The 16,812-nt window shown below is 40.2% G+C and overlaps 1 protein-coding gene across 1 annotated transcript in view; it reads right to left on the reverse strand.

The window, feature by feature from the left end:
* samd10b (sterile alpha motif domain containing 10b) overlaps positions 1-14,844 on the reverse strand; it is a 58,041-nt gene extending 43,197 nt beyond the window's left edge. Inside the window, exon 1 of the mRNA XM_005931832.1 lies at positions 14,443-14,844. Within this exon, the coding sequence (XP_005931894.1) occupies positions 14,443-14,455 (13 nt within the window). The 5' untranslated portion in view covers positions 14,456-14,844. The remainder of the gene's footprint in view (positions 1-14,442) is intronic.
* Between the last annotated feature and the right edge of the window lie 1,968 nt (positions 14,845-16,812).

Consider the following 16,812-nt stretch of genomic DNA (forward strand, 5'->3'; position numbering starts at 1 on the left):
AGAAAGAAAGAAAGAAAGAAAGAAAGAAAGAAAGAAAGAAAGAAAGAAAGAAAGAAAGAAAGAAAGAAAGAAAGAAAGAAAGAAAGAAAGAAAGAACCACTGGCAAAAACAATCAGACACAGCCATGAAATTACTCTCCTCTTTTTTTATCTGTGCATTAGTAGTGAGACACAGAGCATGTAAACCTTTGCCCGCTTTCTTCATCCTTTTAAAGTGTGCCATTTGAGTTTTAAAAAGACGCAAAAAAACCCAAGGTTTTCGTCAGCAGCCGCAGCAGGTGTCTTCTGCGTGAACGTGAGCTGTCTGCCTGCGCCATCCTGTACGGATAGCTTGGCAGAAGCCCTCGCGGAGCTTGCTTGATTTCAGTATAGCAGCATGACAAATTAGCTCACACCTGGGGGCACTCGCCCATTCTCTGGTCTCTGTCGGTCCTTGTAGTCCCACCTGTCTCTGTAAGTCTCTGTACCATGTTGAGCTGATTGGGGGTCTGTCTCTTGCAGCCTAATTGCCATGTTATCAGCTCCACTCCGGCACTGCCACTTCGCCCAGGCCTTTCAGTCAGGTGGACATGCCAATTACTGCTCTTCTACACACACACACATACACACACTTGTTCTTGCTCACTCAAATAGCTTCCGCAGCAGCTGATACATAGCGGGTAGTTTGGAATAAAAAGGGGGAAAGGAATCAAATCTCTGCACCACCTCTATGTACACATGCAGAAAAATACACACACCAAATCTAATAAAGTCTCAGCAGGAGTTTCTTGTCGGGGCCAAAGATCCCCGGGGTACCTTTCTACTTTCTCTCCTCTTAATCCTTTACTCCAAAACACACACTTTGTACCTATTTCATTTCTTGCCTTCCCTTCTTCTTATGGGCATTATTCAGCAGTTTGAAATTGCATGCATTCTCTTTGTTTCCTTTCTAGGAATGAATTGACATCAGTGTCATGTCTAGAGATTGGCAGTAGATGGAAATGTCTCTCTCCATCTCCTACTAGCAGCTCTAAAAGGTCCAAAACCAAAATGTCAAAATAAAAGCAAAGTCGTGGAGTTGCACTTCAATTTTCAGACTGTGTATTATAACGCATAATAAACAGTCCCTGTTTTATGGCATTTGGATTAGTGGTTCTATGTAGTCTTGCTGACAAATAAACACACACATACACACACACACTCAAACTGCAATTATCACATATGCATTGGTGGAGGAAATAAAACTGTCAAGGTTCAAGCCTGTGCTGAAAATCCTCATTTACCGTCACCCTCCCTGAAACTGAGAAACAGAAGCACATGGATAATATTTATATTGCATTTCATAGAGAGGCAGTGTAATTGAATGGGCTGAAATCCACAGCTACAATAGTAATAATATCTTGAGAAGAAACCAAATTCTCTGCTGTCGTGCTCTGTGTTGTTAGTGTTGCAGAATTGCCTCAGTGTCAAGCCAAGTACAGGCCGTAATGCACAACATCTGCCTAGAATTCAGTATTCTTTTCATTTCACCTGCCCCATAGATGAGGGTGCCTTTGCCTGCCTACACATCCTGCACTATGCACTGTTATTTTGATGCATTTTCCTTTGGTTTGTTTCACTTATAACATTGAGCTCATACTAGTGCATCTCAAAGAGGTAGAATATCATGAAAAATGTATTCTGTTTTTGTAATTTCATTCAAAACAGTAAATTATTCTGTATTCAAGTGAAGTAACATATCAAGTGAAATATTCTCTCTGTTTTAAAAAAGAAATTGTTGATTATGGCATATAACTAATAACTAAGGGACCAATCAGCCAAGAATGTACAGGCACAGGTGTAATCTTCAAAAAATGGGTTTTATTATACCCCAAAAAAGACGTTACTACAAAAATTTACAGTAATGGAAACAAACTATTTTAAGGACTAAGTGGGCCCATAAAAGATGTCAAACAAAGAAAACAAGAAAACAAAATTCTACTCAAAAAATACTTAGCAACTTATATAGTAACTGAATAAACCATTTTAAACATCAAAGGGAAAAACCACAGACACAATAGCTAAACACATTGCAAGAGGACACCCCATTCTCCTGTGTGGTCACCAGATGGTTAAGTCCATTTGTTGGCCTCTGCACTTAAACCAGCTCTGCCCTCAGCTTCCTCTTTTACTTAAACCAGGAAGGACTGGAGCAGCAGCCAGGCAACTCAAACATATACCCATAGTATCCTGACAAATGCAAACCAAATTGTGCACCATCATTTGAATTATTGCATACAGTTGTCATGTATTGAAACAAACTAACCAGATTAAAACCTTGTGCTGTATAGCTTCAGTGGCTTTAAATTAGCGTCATGCAAAAGTGAGATAGAAAGGTAAATATGAATATTACCAGAGTACTTCAATCACACTAATGGAAATCACCAATCGAGCAACTCATTTTACTTGAATATTTCCGTCAATAAAGAACTGACTGTGTAGAAATATCTAGCTCTGACAAGCTCATCTGTTTGATCAGGTGTGCTGGTCTCCTCTTCCTCTTCACAATACCCCATACAGTAAATTCTCACTGGTGTTCAGTTCAAACGACTTGGCCAACCAATCAACCACACACGATCAACAAACAATTTGGTTTTGGCACTGAGGGCAGGCGCTAACACCTGCTGGAAAAGGAAGTCAGCATCACCATAAAACTTGCCAGCACATGGAACCATGAAGTGCTCTAAAATCTCCAGGCAGACAGCTATGTTTCTCTGGACTTGATAAAACACCGTAGCCCTGCAGCAACACCATCACATTGCAGCACGTACACACACTACATCAAAACCCTTGGCTTCTGTGTCTCTCTATGACTTTGATTTTCAATTGTAACACAAAATTTACTTTTATCTGTAAAGAGGACCAGCGACCAACAATCGAGTTCTTTTACTCCTTAGCGCAGGTAAGATATTGTCTTTCATTTGGGTGTAGTTTGACATTAAAAATGCTTAAGCCGTTGCCTCTATTCCAAAGACGTCAGTGTATGGTGGCCTTTGATGTTCTGACACCAGCATCAGACCGCTCCTTGTGAAACTTCCCTGAGTTCTCGAAGCAATGATCTTCTGTGTCTTACCCTCCTTTTGACTGTCATGATTATCATCTAGAAAATTATTTAATTCCAACACCATCAAATCAACTGTCTTCCCATGACTGTGATTACACATACTGAGCTAAACCAAGAGACACAAGGTATTTATACTATGTGAACAATAATTTATTCAAACTCAGAATTTATATTGTGAGAAACTTGTTTTTTTGTTTCTATAAGCTATAAATATAAAAGATTAAAACAAAAATAGTCCTGAAGAATTTTTGTTACATGAGTGTCATGTAAACTTAAGCTCCATCCAATAAAGTCATTGTGCCCCTTAAGCTGAATTCCACTTCAGCTATAAGTTACACTAATTTATACAGTGTGATAATGGAAAACACCCACATCGCCTGTGAGTTACTGAAGTGCAAGCTCAGTTTAATTATTCAGTTCAAAGTAATTTAGTGAATCTGCAACAATCATGGTAACCAGCATGACTGAGGATGACATCGAGTGGATAGGCATATGCAGGTCAAATTACCCCTCACGTCTATTCAAAAATATAGTGCTAAAGCATGGCCCTACTCGAAAATTGCAAAACAAATGGAAATATGTTGAGGATATTGTGTGCTGACAGTCAGCTGTCCTAGTGTGTGATGAGTTCATTGATCCATCTCAGCACCAAGAGAAAATGTCTCTCCTGTTTGTCTCCTGCTTTGCCTCTGCAATCTAACACAGATATTTTTGCACTTTTATAACCATGGCTGTTTTCTCTAAGAGTGTATATCCATCTATGGTTGTAATTATGCCTAGTGTTTATAAGAGCAGGCACTTTAAAATGAAAATGAAAAAAAAAAAGAATAGCATTACAAAAAAATTACAAAAAAACAAAAAGAAAAAAAAGTTTTCTAGACTAAGACTTGATGGTGTCTACAAAAGTAGGGATTGCCTGATCCAGCTTTTTCCTGGTCCAGTCTGATACTGATATCTTGGCTGTGGCTGAGTTCAAATATATTGTTGTAGCTCCGTGACGTGCCTCCAAACTGCTGTCTGTCTGTCATTAGCTCCATTCTACCTTAGCTTTGCCGCTAGCTGCAGCTCAGTGGCAAAGCAAACGCACAATAACATAGAACTGAATTGAATAGATCGTGCCAGTGGATTGCCTCATAGTCACAGATATCCTATCTAGATTTTTGGGCTTGAATTGGACAGGTAGCAAACCCAAATATTAAATCAGTGCATCAAAGGTGGGAACAAGAGACAAAAAAAGAAATGGGAGAGCCGCCGAGATGAAGTGAATCCAAGTGAGAAGGACACATGTTGAATTCCAGAGAGAGGGAAAGGGCATTGGTTAGAACTAAGAGTAAAGCTTCCGGTAAGAGGTCAAATTGAGGTGCACTAACACATGTTGTTACACTAATTAGACACTTCAGGCTATTTTTTTAAAGCATTTACTCAAACAAATATCTTTTTCGAGCTTGGTAAGTTGTCTTTGTGCCCATTTCCGTGGCTAATGCACCACAAAGCTCCATAAATAACAGGTTTTCAAACACTATCAGCTCTCTATTGATAACTCCCTAATGTTGGCTTCTAATGATGCCAGATGTTTCATAGAGAAGCAGAAACTGCTCTGGGCTCCTCTCAGAAACCAGCCAATTAATCACCCCCGTGTGTGCGTGTATGCTTGTTAAGCGCCAACACCAGTGCTTCTTGGTCAGAAGTGTTACAATTACTGAAACTACAGTCTCAGTAGTTTCAGTAATTGCGTTCCAAAACTGCAGTGCCAAACCAGCGCTACGCTCTCTTGTACTTTACTGAACCATTTCCATATTATTACCCAGCTACTCAGATGTCACAGCCAGACACTTATACGAATGCACACACGCACACACACACACACACACACACACACACACACACACACACACACACACACACACACACACACACAGACACACACACACACATGAATAAACACTAGTTGTTCCACAGATACATCACACTAACAATAGGGCATTAATGGCACAAGCGTGAGTGACCCATTTTGCTTCTTTTGCGTTATATCTCCCAGACATACACACACAGCCCTATCTCTGTGCCATCACATCTATTGATGTTAATGCACTGGCTGATTGTCTACCATTTTCACTTTAGATGAGACAGGCTGGGAGAGAAGAGTTTTATTATACAGACCTTAATTACATCACTTTCTGTCAAATTAGTGCACCTCAAACCCATCTCACATGATATCCCTACATTTACTGGCTGTGCTTTTCTCTTCTCTCAGTCATTGCAGAGAAATTTAAATCGTTTTTTTTTTTTTTTGGTCAAATCTGTTGGTCAGATCTGTTTCATCTCGTCATCCATTTCGAAAATCCACTGAAGGCAGGGACTTTCTTACAAGAATTATTCCTGACTTGTGTCAGTTTTTATTTCCAGCATTGTTCCAGACTCGGTGACTCGGCCCATCAGTGCAAACGTGCTGTGCACACACAAGTGGAAGAAAGAAAAAAATACTGTATATACAATACCCCACATAGCTATATCCCTAAAAGTAATGTATGTGCATCTCTGTGTGTGTCTGCTTCTACCGAGATCCAAAGCCTGCAGAGCACCAGTGACCTGATATGTAGGGCGAGACCGACACACTGGGATGACAGCTTAGAGCCCGCCCCCACTAACTCTGACTGACAGCGCCGTAACCTCGGCTGCCTCCCACGACAATAGTTTGGTCCTGGTTCCATTTTAACGTCTGTCATTCCTAGTTTGATATAACAGCTATTTCTGGAGCAAAATTCTATAAAAGCATAAGACTACAACCGGAGGACAAAAGCACATGAAGTGGAATGAGAGGAAATGTTTTGAGGGAGATATAATTGGACTCTGACAAACTGATTGCTGTTTATTCCCTTAAGCAACTGTAAAGAACTGCAAAAGTCTTAGATTGTTCTATGTGCTTAAAAAAAAAAAAAATTATATATAGCCACAGGATTTTTGTCTTTTGCTCTAACAGCCATTATGACCAATACAGCACTTAGGCAATCACTTTCAGCAGCCTCTATCTATAACTCTTACGAGACACATCCATCCTAATCTAAGGATAAGTTGCAACAGCCGCATGTCTCAGTGGATTCAACTAAATCAGGTCAAAAGGGTGCAATCACTTAAAAGCGTAGTATTGTACACAAAGAGTGCCACGCTAAAGCCCAGTGTTTCCACCATGTGATGCCAGCGATCAAAGTAAAGGATCAAAACGACCACAAATTAATAGAGAACCAGGGCTAGAAGTGGAAATAATATAAGACAGGTAAGAATCTAAGAAGATTTTGTTTCAAAATCAAGCGCAGATAGAAACATTTTTTTCAACACATGATCTTTATGTGCCGTATGAGAGATTGCCTTTGACATAATAGCCCCAATCTCTTTTTTGAGAATGAATCACTTAAGAAGTCAAGAAGGGCCACATGAGGAAGTGGGTTACATTCAAGCTAAAATTACAGAATTTCTTCTTTTCAGCCTCCAGACATCTCCTGGGCTTGGACGTTAAAGTCAGTTCTTATTTGTGACTTAATTGCAGAAAATCGGATCACATGTACACACAAATGGGAACCTGAATGTCATATTAAACTACTCACATTTATCAGTGCATTTCGAGCATGTTATAAATCACTGTAATGTGTATTTTCCATGGTCTGAGGCACTTTTCGATAGCGCCATATGGCTTTTTCATCAGCCAGAGCTTCCCTTGGGTTTGGTAAGCATGGGAGTGAAAAAAGGAAATACAAAAAAAAAAGTTTGTGAAGTGAAAATGTCACATGTTCAATGAGCATGCAAAGAATTGTCGAACTGACATGGCTGGGGAGGGGCTTCTTTTTAATGTAACTTCAGAGAGGTACCATAGGGAAGAGAGAAGAGCCAGACAGGAATGTTTCCAAAAATCTCTTTAAAGATGATGAAAAGGAAGTGGAAATTAAGTGCATTTGAGAAAGATATATTGAGAACATATAAAATTAGGAAATAAAACACTGTATAAATGTGTGGGGGTAAATGCAGCTAACTAGAGAGCATACTGCTTGGCTTAAAGAGAGTCACTGTGCGTTGAGCTGCATTTAAACAACTCTTCCTCTCCACCTCGGCTGACACTTGGCTGCCTATTGACATGGTAAATTGAGGGCCTATTCGAACAGCACCGTGACAGCCAGAGGAGGCTATAGACCCTGCCAGTTGCTGTATATTCAAAGGAACTTTGTAATCATACACATCAGGGAACAGAGCAGGAAGGGAAAGAGTGGAATATGGACAGAAGGAAAAAGGAGCGCAACATAAGGTGGGCCGTATGGAGGTAGAGCGATTAAAAAGCGTGATTTATAGGCTGGAGCAGAGAAAGCGAGGGAACAGCTAAGTGACTGATAAGAAGGGAAGACGGAACACAAAATTGATTTCTATTTTTGGAAGAGGTACGGGAGGAACGAGATTTAAACTTGTTCAATTTCAAAGTCACGCAAGCACACTTCAGTGGCTTAATATATACACGTAAACCGATGTAGAAGACACATCTCACATGCAGACGGACCCTGCCACACGCTCCTAGGTTATTATTAGGAGTAATGTAATTGTTTTTTGAGTGGATGAATGGATGTGACTTGTGCTCCTGACTATGCAAGGAGGTATGCATTGTTAGGGTGTAGCTGGAGCCATTAGCCATTTGGTGTAATGGGCAATCTGCTCCACAAGCTTCACTGACCCCCAGCATTTGGTAGGAGGAGCAGGCCAACCTATTAAAAAAAGAGTAAAAAGCTCCAAGCATACCCTATCACACAAGGCCACACTTAATTAGGCTGTTTGTTTAGCAGACTCTAATGGGAGAGTTAGCAACTGAGGGAAAGGGGTTGACTGCTCTCCTTGAAACTGCAGACTGAAAGACATCTGGCCAAGGATGAGGCTGAGGACACAAAGATATTAGTGGAACATGGCCTCCCGTTTGCTGCCATCTCATTTTCTCGGGACCGATGGTAATGATGGAGAGCAGAAATAAACAATAATGCGAGTCATTACAACTGAACTACCGCAATAATGGTCAAAAATAAAACTACACAGATGCTTTATCACAACAGCCAAAATTCAGTAATTAAATTGATCAAGTATGCGAGTGAGGGAAAATACAGTGAGTTAAGTCTGTAAGTAACAACAGAGTGATGCATGGGGGATACAACCACTGTATGAAATTAAAGCTAATTAGTGCAATCCTTCAGAAAAATTACATCTCTCTTTTTCTTCTGTCCCTACACCCTTTCAGTTCCTCTCCCTTGATCCTTCTCTGTGTGCAGAAGGCTAATTAAAATACAGAAATTGGATATGGGCCTGTGCGCACTTTAATTCAGCAAGAGGATAGAGAAAGGAAGCAGTGAGGGGGGAGAGGCGGGAGAAAAGTTGGAGCCAGGACAAGAATTTGGGAAAGGTGAGGCCTTGTCATCTGGCAGAGTATTACAGGCATGGCATTGGTATCAATGAGGGCACAGGGCAGACTCAATGAAAACAGTTGAGGTGTGACGCCTCAGAACAGAATCTTCAGAAATCCACCGCACTGTGCTCTTGTTAATCCGCGACTTATTTACCCCGAAACAGGCTTCTCCTCTTTTACTCATTCATCAATCTGCGAAAGGCCTGCAGGATTAAAGCAGAAATGTTTATCCGCTGAACCGTACTGAGTCCATCTAAGTCCTACACATCGGGTCAGAGGTTAAAGCAGTTGGCGGTTGGTCTCACGGAGCCACAAAAAAACCCGTTACATCATTATCTCAGAAAATGTTTTCCACCAACAGCAACACTCTAATGCATAGGTGTCAAACTCTGGCCATAAGAAAAGATTCATTCTTATATCTGGAGGAATAAATATATTTCAATAAATATTAACGTTAGCCCACGACTTTGTTCCAGTTTTGAATTTTGGCCCACTGTGTATTTGAGTTTGACACCCCTGCTCTAATGGATACCTGAGTTTGATCTAAACTTCATATTGTGTTACTAATACGACTGGCTTCACCCTGAATTACCAAGTGAGTTGTGCAACTTAAGTCATGTTTCTCTAGTTTTACCAGAGTTCATCTTGAAGGAAGTCTTACCAACCTGCAGCCATGTTGGGAAATCATCTGAATGATAATACATATATATATCCCTGGCTCGGCTTAGGGCTTTGAACATTTTTTTATAAAACAGTAAGCCAAGAGAAGTTCACTTACCTAAAACTTTACTAACGTAACAAGTACAAGAGCTCGCCTAATACTTTATTGGGTATACTTCTTCAACTGCTCTTTAACACAAATATCTCATCAACAATCATGTGGCTGCAACTCAATGCATTTAGGCATAGTTTCAAATGAATGGGAAAGAAACATGTTTTCAGTATCAAGGTTTTTAGTAAGTGCTTCAGAAACTGCTGATATACTGCGATTTTCCTGTGTAGACATCTTTAAAGCTTACAAAGAAAAGTCCATAAAAGGGAAAATATATTTAGTGAGCAGCAGTTCTTTGAGTGAAAAGGCCAAATCAGTGTCAGAAAGGAGAATGAACAGACTGCAGCAGATTCCAGCAGAAGACCATACTGGATGCCTTGTTTGTCAGCTAAGAACAGGAAAGTACAGTTCACACAGGCTCACTACAATTGGAGAACAGAAAATTGAAATAAAAAATGTTTCCTGGTCTGATGAGTCTTGATTACTGCTACAATATTTGGATGGCAGGGTCAAAATTTTGTGCATACACCATGAAAAGATGATTCCATCCTGCCTTGTATCATTGGTGTAATGGAGTGGGGGATATTTAATATTTTCTTGGCAATCTTTGGGCCCCTTAGTACCAACTGGGCATCATTTAAACACCACAGTCTACCTGAGTAAGTCAAAACCAAAGTCTGTGGTTTTGCCCAAAAGTTATTCTCACCAGTATAACTGATGAGACCCAGAAAGGCAGAAATATCATTATGAACAAGAACATATAAAAAGGGGGTAAGAAGCTTATTGAGGAATTAAAATTATTTTGTACAAAAATATCTCATTATTTTGGAGAGCGTAATAGTGGATGACACTTGAGGCTTCTCGAATAACATACTACAATCTCTAATCAAATTATCAGCAGCTGAATTGGTTTAAAAAACAAAGTTAAAATTTAAGTAATGCAAAGATATTACAGGTTTCCTTTATAGACAAAAATAAATAAAATTAAGACTGAATACACATCTCATATTTTTCTAATAATAAATGCTTCATTGGTACTCTCATATCAATATTTTCTCATGAAAAGGTCACTTTCTCATTTTTCTCATATAGCATGATGATGTCATATCATATATCATACTTTTCTTTTAAAATAACATTTCAAATGTTTCATGAGATAATCATTTCCTTCATATTATCCAGTCGATTTAGCTACAATATATGAAAAAGGTGGGAAAAGGACAAACTACAAAATTATGGCGCAACCTTTCTATTATAAACATACATTACTATGTACAGACATAATCATTTCAGTATTCTCTTGAGTGAGCTACAAGAATATCATCACTTGAAAAAATGGTAGCCAAAGCTATGAAGAAACTAATAACAATAATATATCCTTCAGCTGATAAAACAGCTTATGGAAACTTCTCAGGGCTCTTGTTAATGTGGTCTTGGAATTCCAGTTACTGTACAAGATTACACAAACACATCCCCCCTGTTTCCTCTATCCCTCTGTCAATTTAGCCTTTATTCCTCTCTCTGTGAGTCTAAAATGCACATGCTCATACCAGGTGCAGCTGCAGGGCAGCAGTGGATCAGAGAGCTGATGATGGATGACTGGAGTGCATGAGTGTGTGTGCATGCGTGTGTTAAAGAGGATTCTCCATGCATTATATTGAGTGGCACACCCTCCTGCTGTGAGGAAGCACGGGATGATGATGGACACGGCAAAGAGGTTAACAGCTTGCACGCTCCCTGACAAGCATAAACACATGAAATTGCTGTATAACCCCTCCATGCCACTGTAGCTGAGAGGGTTAGCACACCATTACCATATTACCCAAATACAGAGGCCCCAAACACATTTGGCTCCAGCACCAAATGGATGCACTCTCTAGCAGGCGATATAGCACACACCAGGAAAACAACAAAGTTTGTCTGTTTACAGCTAACACTCCTCCTGCCACAGCACCTCACTCAGAGGGGTGTTAGCTTCCCTTATGCTTCATCAACATGTTCACACATACAAACACAAATGGATGCATTGACCAAAGCATGTGTGCATATTTGGCTTCTCAGTGGAAAGGGGCAGTTAATTTAAAACCAAATGAGCACACAATGGTGTGACCTGATCTGAAGAAACGCTATGCATTTGTGCTTTGGGGCTTTTGAAGAAAGGGTTAACCATCATTTGGAGGAAGGACAACACAATAGATTATTCAAGGAACGTGTATCTAGGCCATAGTTGTTCATTTTTATGAATTATTTTATGGTAGAACTACATTTTCAGAGTAATTAAAAGAAAATAATGCTGCAGCATGTCTGTCTTTTAGAAGAAAATTACAGTACAAACATTCCTCATGTTTAAGCCCCCATCCTACAGTAGGTGTCCATCATGAACCACGGCAAACAGCCACTATCGACCCTTCTTTGGCAGGCTTTCTACCAACATGCCCAGAGAGAGACACAAATAAATGTGTTGTTTATAGATTCAGATCCAGCTGTGCGCTTGTCTCTGTGTGGGCCTGTCAGGTTGGTGGTGTGGGCATGGCTTTTGGCTTCTTTTTTTTTGTATGTCTGAGTGTGTGTGCTTATGTCTCGCTGTATTATGGATGGATGGAAACCATGCTGGAATGCTCTATCCTGGCCCAAAAATCTTTGGATATGCTGCTGCTGGGCTTGGCCAGGCTTGCCTTTTGGAGGACACACACTGGGTTGCCCCCATGTCTATCGCTAATGTGAACATGGGATGAAGCCTGCTGTCCTCTCCTCTGGAGAAAAAAAAATCCTGCTCATCCTAAACAATGAGCACTGGACGGCACAGTGGCCCACTTGGATCATTTGTATGGCTGCTTATCTCAGATATGACAACAGAGCCAGATGTCCTGGATGATTTAAGCAAACATCTGATGAATTTCATCCAATCGGAATTGCCTAACGTAGAGGGGAATATAATTATATAGCTTGACTTGCTGTGCAGCAGGCAGCAAGGAGAAAAATGTAATTCCCTCAGCAATTTACATGAAGATGAGGCAAAATGTCTATTATACCATTTAAAATGCAGATCAGCCCTTGTAAATGATAGTGTCACAGGCCGGTTGCCGAGAGCCTACCTCACAATAACACTAAAGTCTCCTGGCATATGAAAATCAATGCAATGCATTATCAGTCAGTGTCGCTTTGGTTCTGTACGTACCCAACTGAAAGTAATCACAGTTCACAAATTGGATGTAAACTCGGTTAACAATTATCTAAATTCCTCAAATAGACTCTTAAACTTTCTTTCTAAAAGTTTTAAATAAGAGACAAAATCTTCTCAAATAAGTATCCGTGCCCTATAACTTATTGCAGATGTTAGTAAGTCTGATATAGTTTCCTAGCTGTATAGTCATCCCCATGCATGTCTTCAAGCAGTGATACAGTCTTTTTGGACCCATATTCATTAAAGTTTAAGTGGCACAGCAGTGTCAGGGTGGCATCAGCGCCCAAGGCTCTGAGTAAATTAATGATGCTTAAGTAAACTATGGATTAATTATGGATTGTCCAATGTGTCAGTATGCACGTATGCATATCTGACTGAGCCTCCACCTTGCAATCATGCTAATGAAGAGCTAACCTGCTTCAGTAGACAGAGGACAGATGGAAACCCCACTTGGCACTACACCAACGCTCTCACACACATTATTGCCCTTGAGCAAAGAGAGGCTCTGATTAGGCTTCACTTAAGTTAGTTAGCCTGGAGCTAACACCAACCAGCCAAGCGCGGGAAAGAGAAAGTGGCAGGACAAAAAACAAGGGTACAAACAATTCAAAAGAACACCGAAGAGCTTTTTTTGCACAGTATATTAATGTCTAATTAGTTTGGTCCCCTGAAGCTAGGGTAAGTGGGCTGGGTGGGGGGGAAGACAATCAGAGCTCTGCAAAGAGAAATTTGTTTTGAGCTGAGGCTGCGTAAAATGTGACCTCATAACAAAAACAAAAGGAAAAAATGGGTAGGATTTATTTTAACATGTTTTCAGGGGAATTTTGGTTTTTAAAGACATCACTTTGATACGCAAAATCTAAATTTCAGTCATGTTTCCAAGCAAAACAAAGCTGCTAAACGGCTTTTGTAGTTTACTATCAGTTTCTTTTCTAGCTTTTCATAAACCAAACAGTAATTAATGAATGAAGAACAGTCATCAGATCAATCAGCAGATTTAAAAGAAAAGAGAGAGCTATGGATTGCCATTCTTTGTAGTGTATGCCATCCTTTCAATCCAGATCTAAAAGCAACAAATTCTGTTTTGTGAGGGGTGGGGTTGGTGGTGCTTTGAAAGGATGGGGGTGGGTTATTGTGCTTACATGACTGATGAAGTCATATTTCATACTTGTGTAACAGCAAAACAAAATCAGAATCAGAATCAGAATCAGAATCAGAATGGGGTTTATTGCCAGATGTTGAGGTTTACAACATTAGGAAATTGCTGCGGTGCTTCAGTGCAAACAATAAGAATTAAAGTGCTATGTAGAAAGAAAGATATGTGCATGGGATATACATGAGATATGAAAAGCATGAATAACAAAGAATACAGCATCATTGTTATTCTTCAGCTGGTAATGTATTCAGGTGAGCCAGACGCTGGACAAATACAATCAAGTACAAAGAAACCATGGGTAACACTGAACCTCCAATACAGTCTTCTTTCCTGTAAAACAAAGACTTTGGCTACTTAACTGCACGTTACAGCTGGGTATCTTTGACTACATGCAAGTTTAAAAGTCTTTTTTCTCAAAGGTAAATTTAACATGACAGAGAAGACTAAATCCACATTTATTTTGAAAAGTTCTTACCTGAAATCCTGTCAGAAACAACTTTGCAGATTTACTTATTCATTTATTTTTCCTGAGGATAGTTGAAATCTAGAGGCTATTCCACAATAAAGAAAACATATATAAAATAATCTCCATAGAAACATTTCCTGCTACTTAAAGGCATTTTTATTTCTCTTTTGCCAAAAAATAGCATCATAAATGTTCTATAAAAAATAATAGATGTGGTGCAAATGTGATATGGTGTCAAAGAAAACCCCAAAGTAGCTTATAAAGTCACAGTTAGAGACCAGCTCATGCCCCGTATGAATACCCACTGTGGATATGGGTAAGATGCTCTAGTAAAGGGAATAGTAGGCGCTCTTACCGTCCACAGCCATAGTCGGTCTCAGCGTGTATCTCTCCGTGGTGTCAACAGGACTCTCTCATTCTTCTGCCAGACGGATAAAATGTAGGCTACTGAGCGTGAGAGATGAAGAGCGCTTCCTGCCCCTTCTAACCTATGTGAGCATGGAGACAGCTCTTACTGCTGTTAGTACTGGGAGAAAAGAAAAACCTAGATCACACTCTTCCTCTCTGTCGGTTCACGGCCATTTGGTCTCCGGGATGCCGGGACCAGTCCGCTATGAAACTGCTCCTTCAGTATCTCCGCCCCCCCTCCCTCCGTACCTGACCGGCTGGAGACAAAAGGTCATTACGCCCCGACACCAGCTGTTATAGGACACAGACGCCGCTCTCTCTCTCTCTCACTCCCTCTCTCTCTTTCTCTCTCACCCCACGCACAAACACATCCACGCCTCTTTTTTGTTAAATCACGAGCGACGATAGAGATTCACATAACACAGAACCCCCCACCCCCTTTTTCTTAAAAATGCCCAGAAAAACTTTCGTCTTCCAACTAAATTGTTATTGTAATAATAATAATAATAATAATAATAATATAGAAGTTTTCTCTGATGTTTGCTTGAAACCTTCTAGTTTCCTCAACCTAAAGTTTCCAAGTTCTGCACACTGGGACAGCAATCGGATAAAATGACCCATTACAGAAAGCCTGGTTATCATATACTGCAGCATTGTGGTTTCACTAAGGGTCCGACAGGAGGAAGAAGAACGGTCAAAATGAAAACAGCATCAGCGGGGCAGTATAGTCAGTGAGTTTTGCTCACTTTTTACTATAGCTACCAACACAAATGTTATCTAAAGAAAATTATGCAGCCACATTGTCACTGTAACTTTCTTTGCCTAAATTTAACCTGATTGTTTTGGGACTGCTCCAATATTGATATTACCTGTTATATTAAACATGTTTCCTCATACCAATTTTGTTAAACGTTTAAATGTAGTTCAAATATAGAGTGAAGAAGTGCTGAAAGACTTTACAATAGATATGTTATTTTTCATCCGTTCGTTCTTTCCCTGCCATTATCAGCACACTTCTTCTAACCATCAGTAAATCTATCACTGTCCGCACTCCTCCCAAGGGATCTGTGTCTAGAACCAAACCAGATCTTTTGCTTGTTAGGCAAATGTGCAAATCACTACATTAGAGCCACTCAAATCAGAGAAGACATTATGGATCTTTATTTGCCTTCACAATAGAACGCTGATGAATGAAGTGTTTCATTTAGTTTATTTGTGTGTCTGTGTGTGTGCAAAAACTGGTCCTCTGCATTGAGTGGAAAGAACAGAAGAAATTTTAAGTACGTGTTTTTGCTACCATCTATGTGAGCAGAAGGTCTCAAACCACAAACCAAGAAGCAGAAATGTGGAGAGATCCTCTGGCAGCAAAACCTAAAAACAGCCATCCCCCTGTAGACATCCACGTCAGCTGCTATTTGCCCGTCAAACAACCGAGCTTCACTTCAAAGCGGAGAATATGGGAGAAAGTTGTGAACGTGTCTTTGTCAATATAATCTCACAGCATATCCGACTAATTGATTCTGCTGGCATTCAGATACATGCAGATTGCTCTGCACCAGTGCTTTTTGTGTGTGTGTAGAACAGTCGAGAGATATGTCCCTGAAAGACTCCATCAGTCTGCGGAAGAAGATGGGGGCCCTCCCTAAAGCTCAGGCACTGCACTGGATCATCAAAGGGTGAACAACAAGGAACAAAGGACTAGCTGGTCCATCAGGGCTTCACCAAAATACATGCTGATTGGGAGTGAGCCTGCCAGACACGCCAACACACACACATGCACGGATTTACTGTATACATAATGTTAATACACACATACACACACATGCACACACACATTTGCATTCACTCCCTCACACTCACAGAGTCAGAGCTTAATTTAGAAGTGTGTTCTCTATGCCTGTAAGGACATTTTGTCATGTAAAAAAAATTGAGCGGTTGAACCCTTGCATCTTTAATTCAGAGGGTGGTCTGTGTGCTGAATAATGAATAGAACAGGTCCAACAGAGATCAAGAGAGAGACAAACTTGCTAAGAACCACAGGGTCTCAGGTGAAAGCAACACAGCAGCTAAAGTATGAGCAACTCTTGCGGGGGAGGGAGTAGAGGTATCTCAGTGCAGATAAAGAAGAGAACAACAGCAAAGGGGCATGAAAAGTGTTATTGTTTGTAGTCATTCATTACTTTTTATAATTCATTCTTCAGTCGGCAGCAGGAGCACAAGCTGAGAGTTTTGTTAAAGCATTTTTAGTGAGATAAGCAGTATCAGTGAAAGGTTAGAGTGATGGTGACTAAGAGAGTGTTTGCCTCCATGCATTTTA

This window comes from Haplochromis burtoni, unplaced genomic scaffold (genome assembly GCF_018398535.1).
Source record: "Haplochromis burtoni strain Fernald_Lab_line unplaced genomic scaffold, NCSU_Asbu1 Contig_146, whole genome shotgun sequence".
NCBI lineage: Eukaryota > Metazoa > Chordata > Actinopteri > Cichliformes > Cichlidae > Haplochromis > Haplochromis burtoni.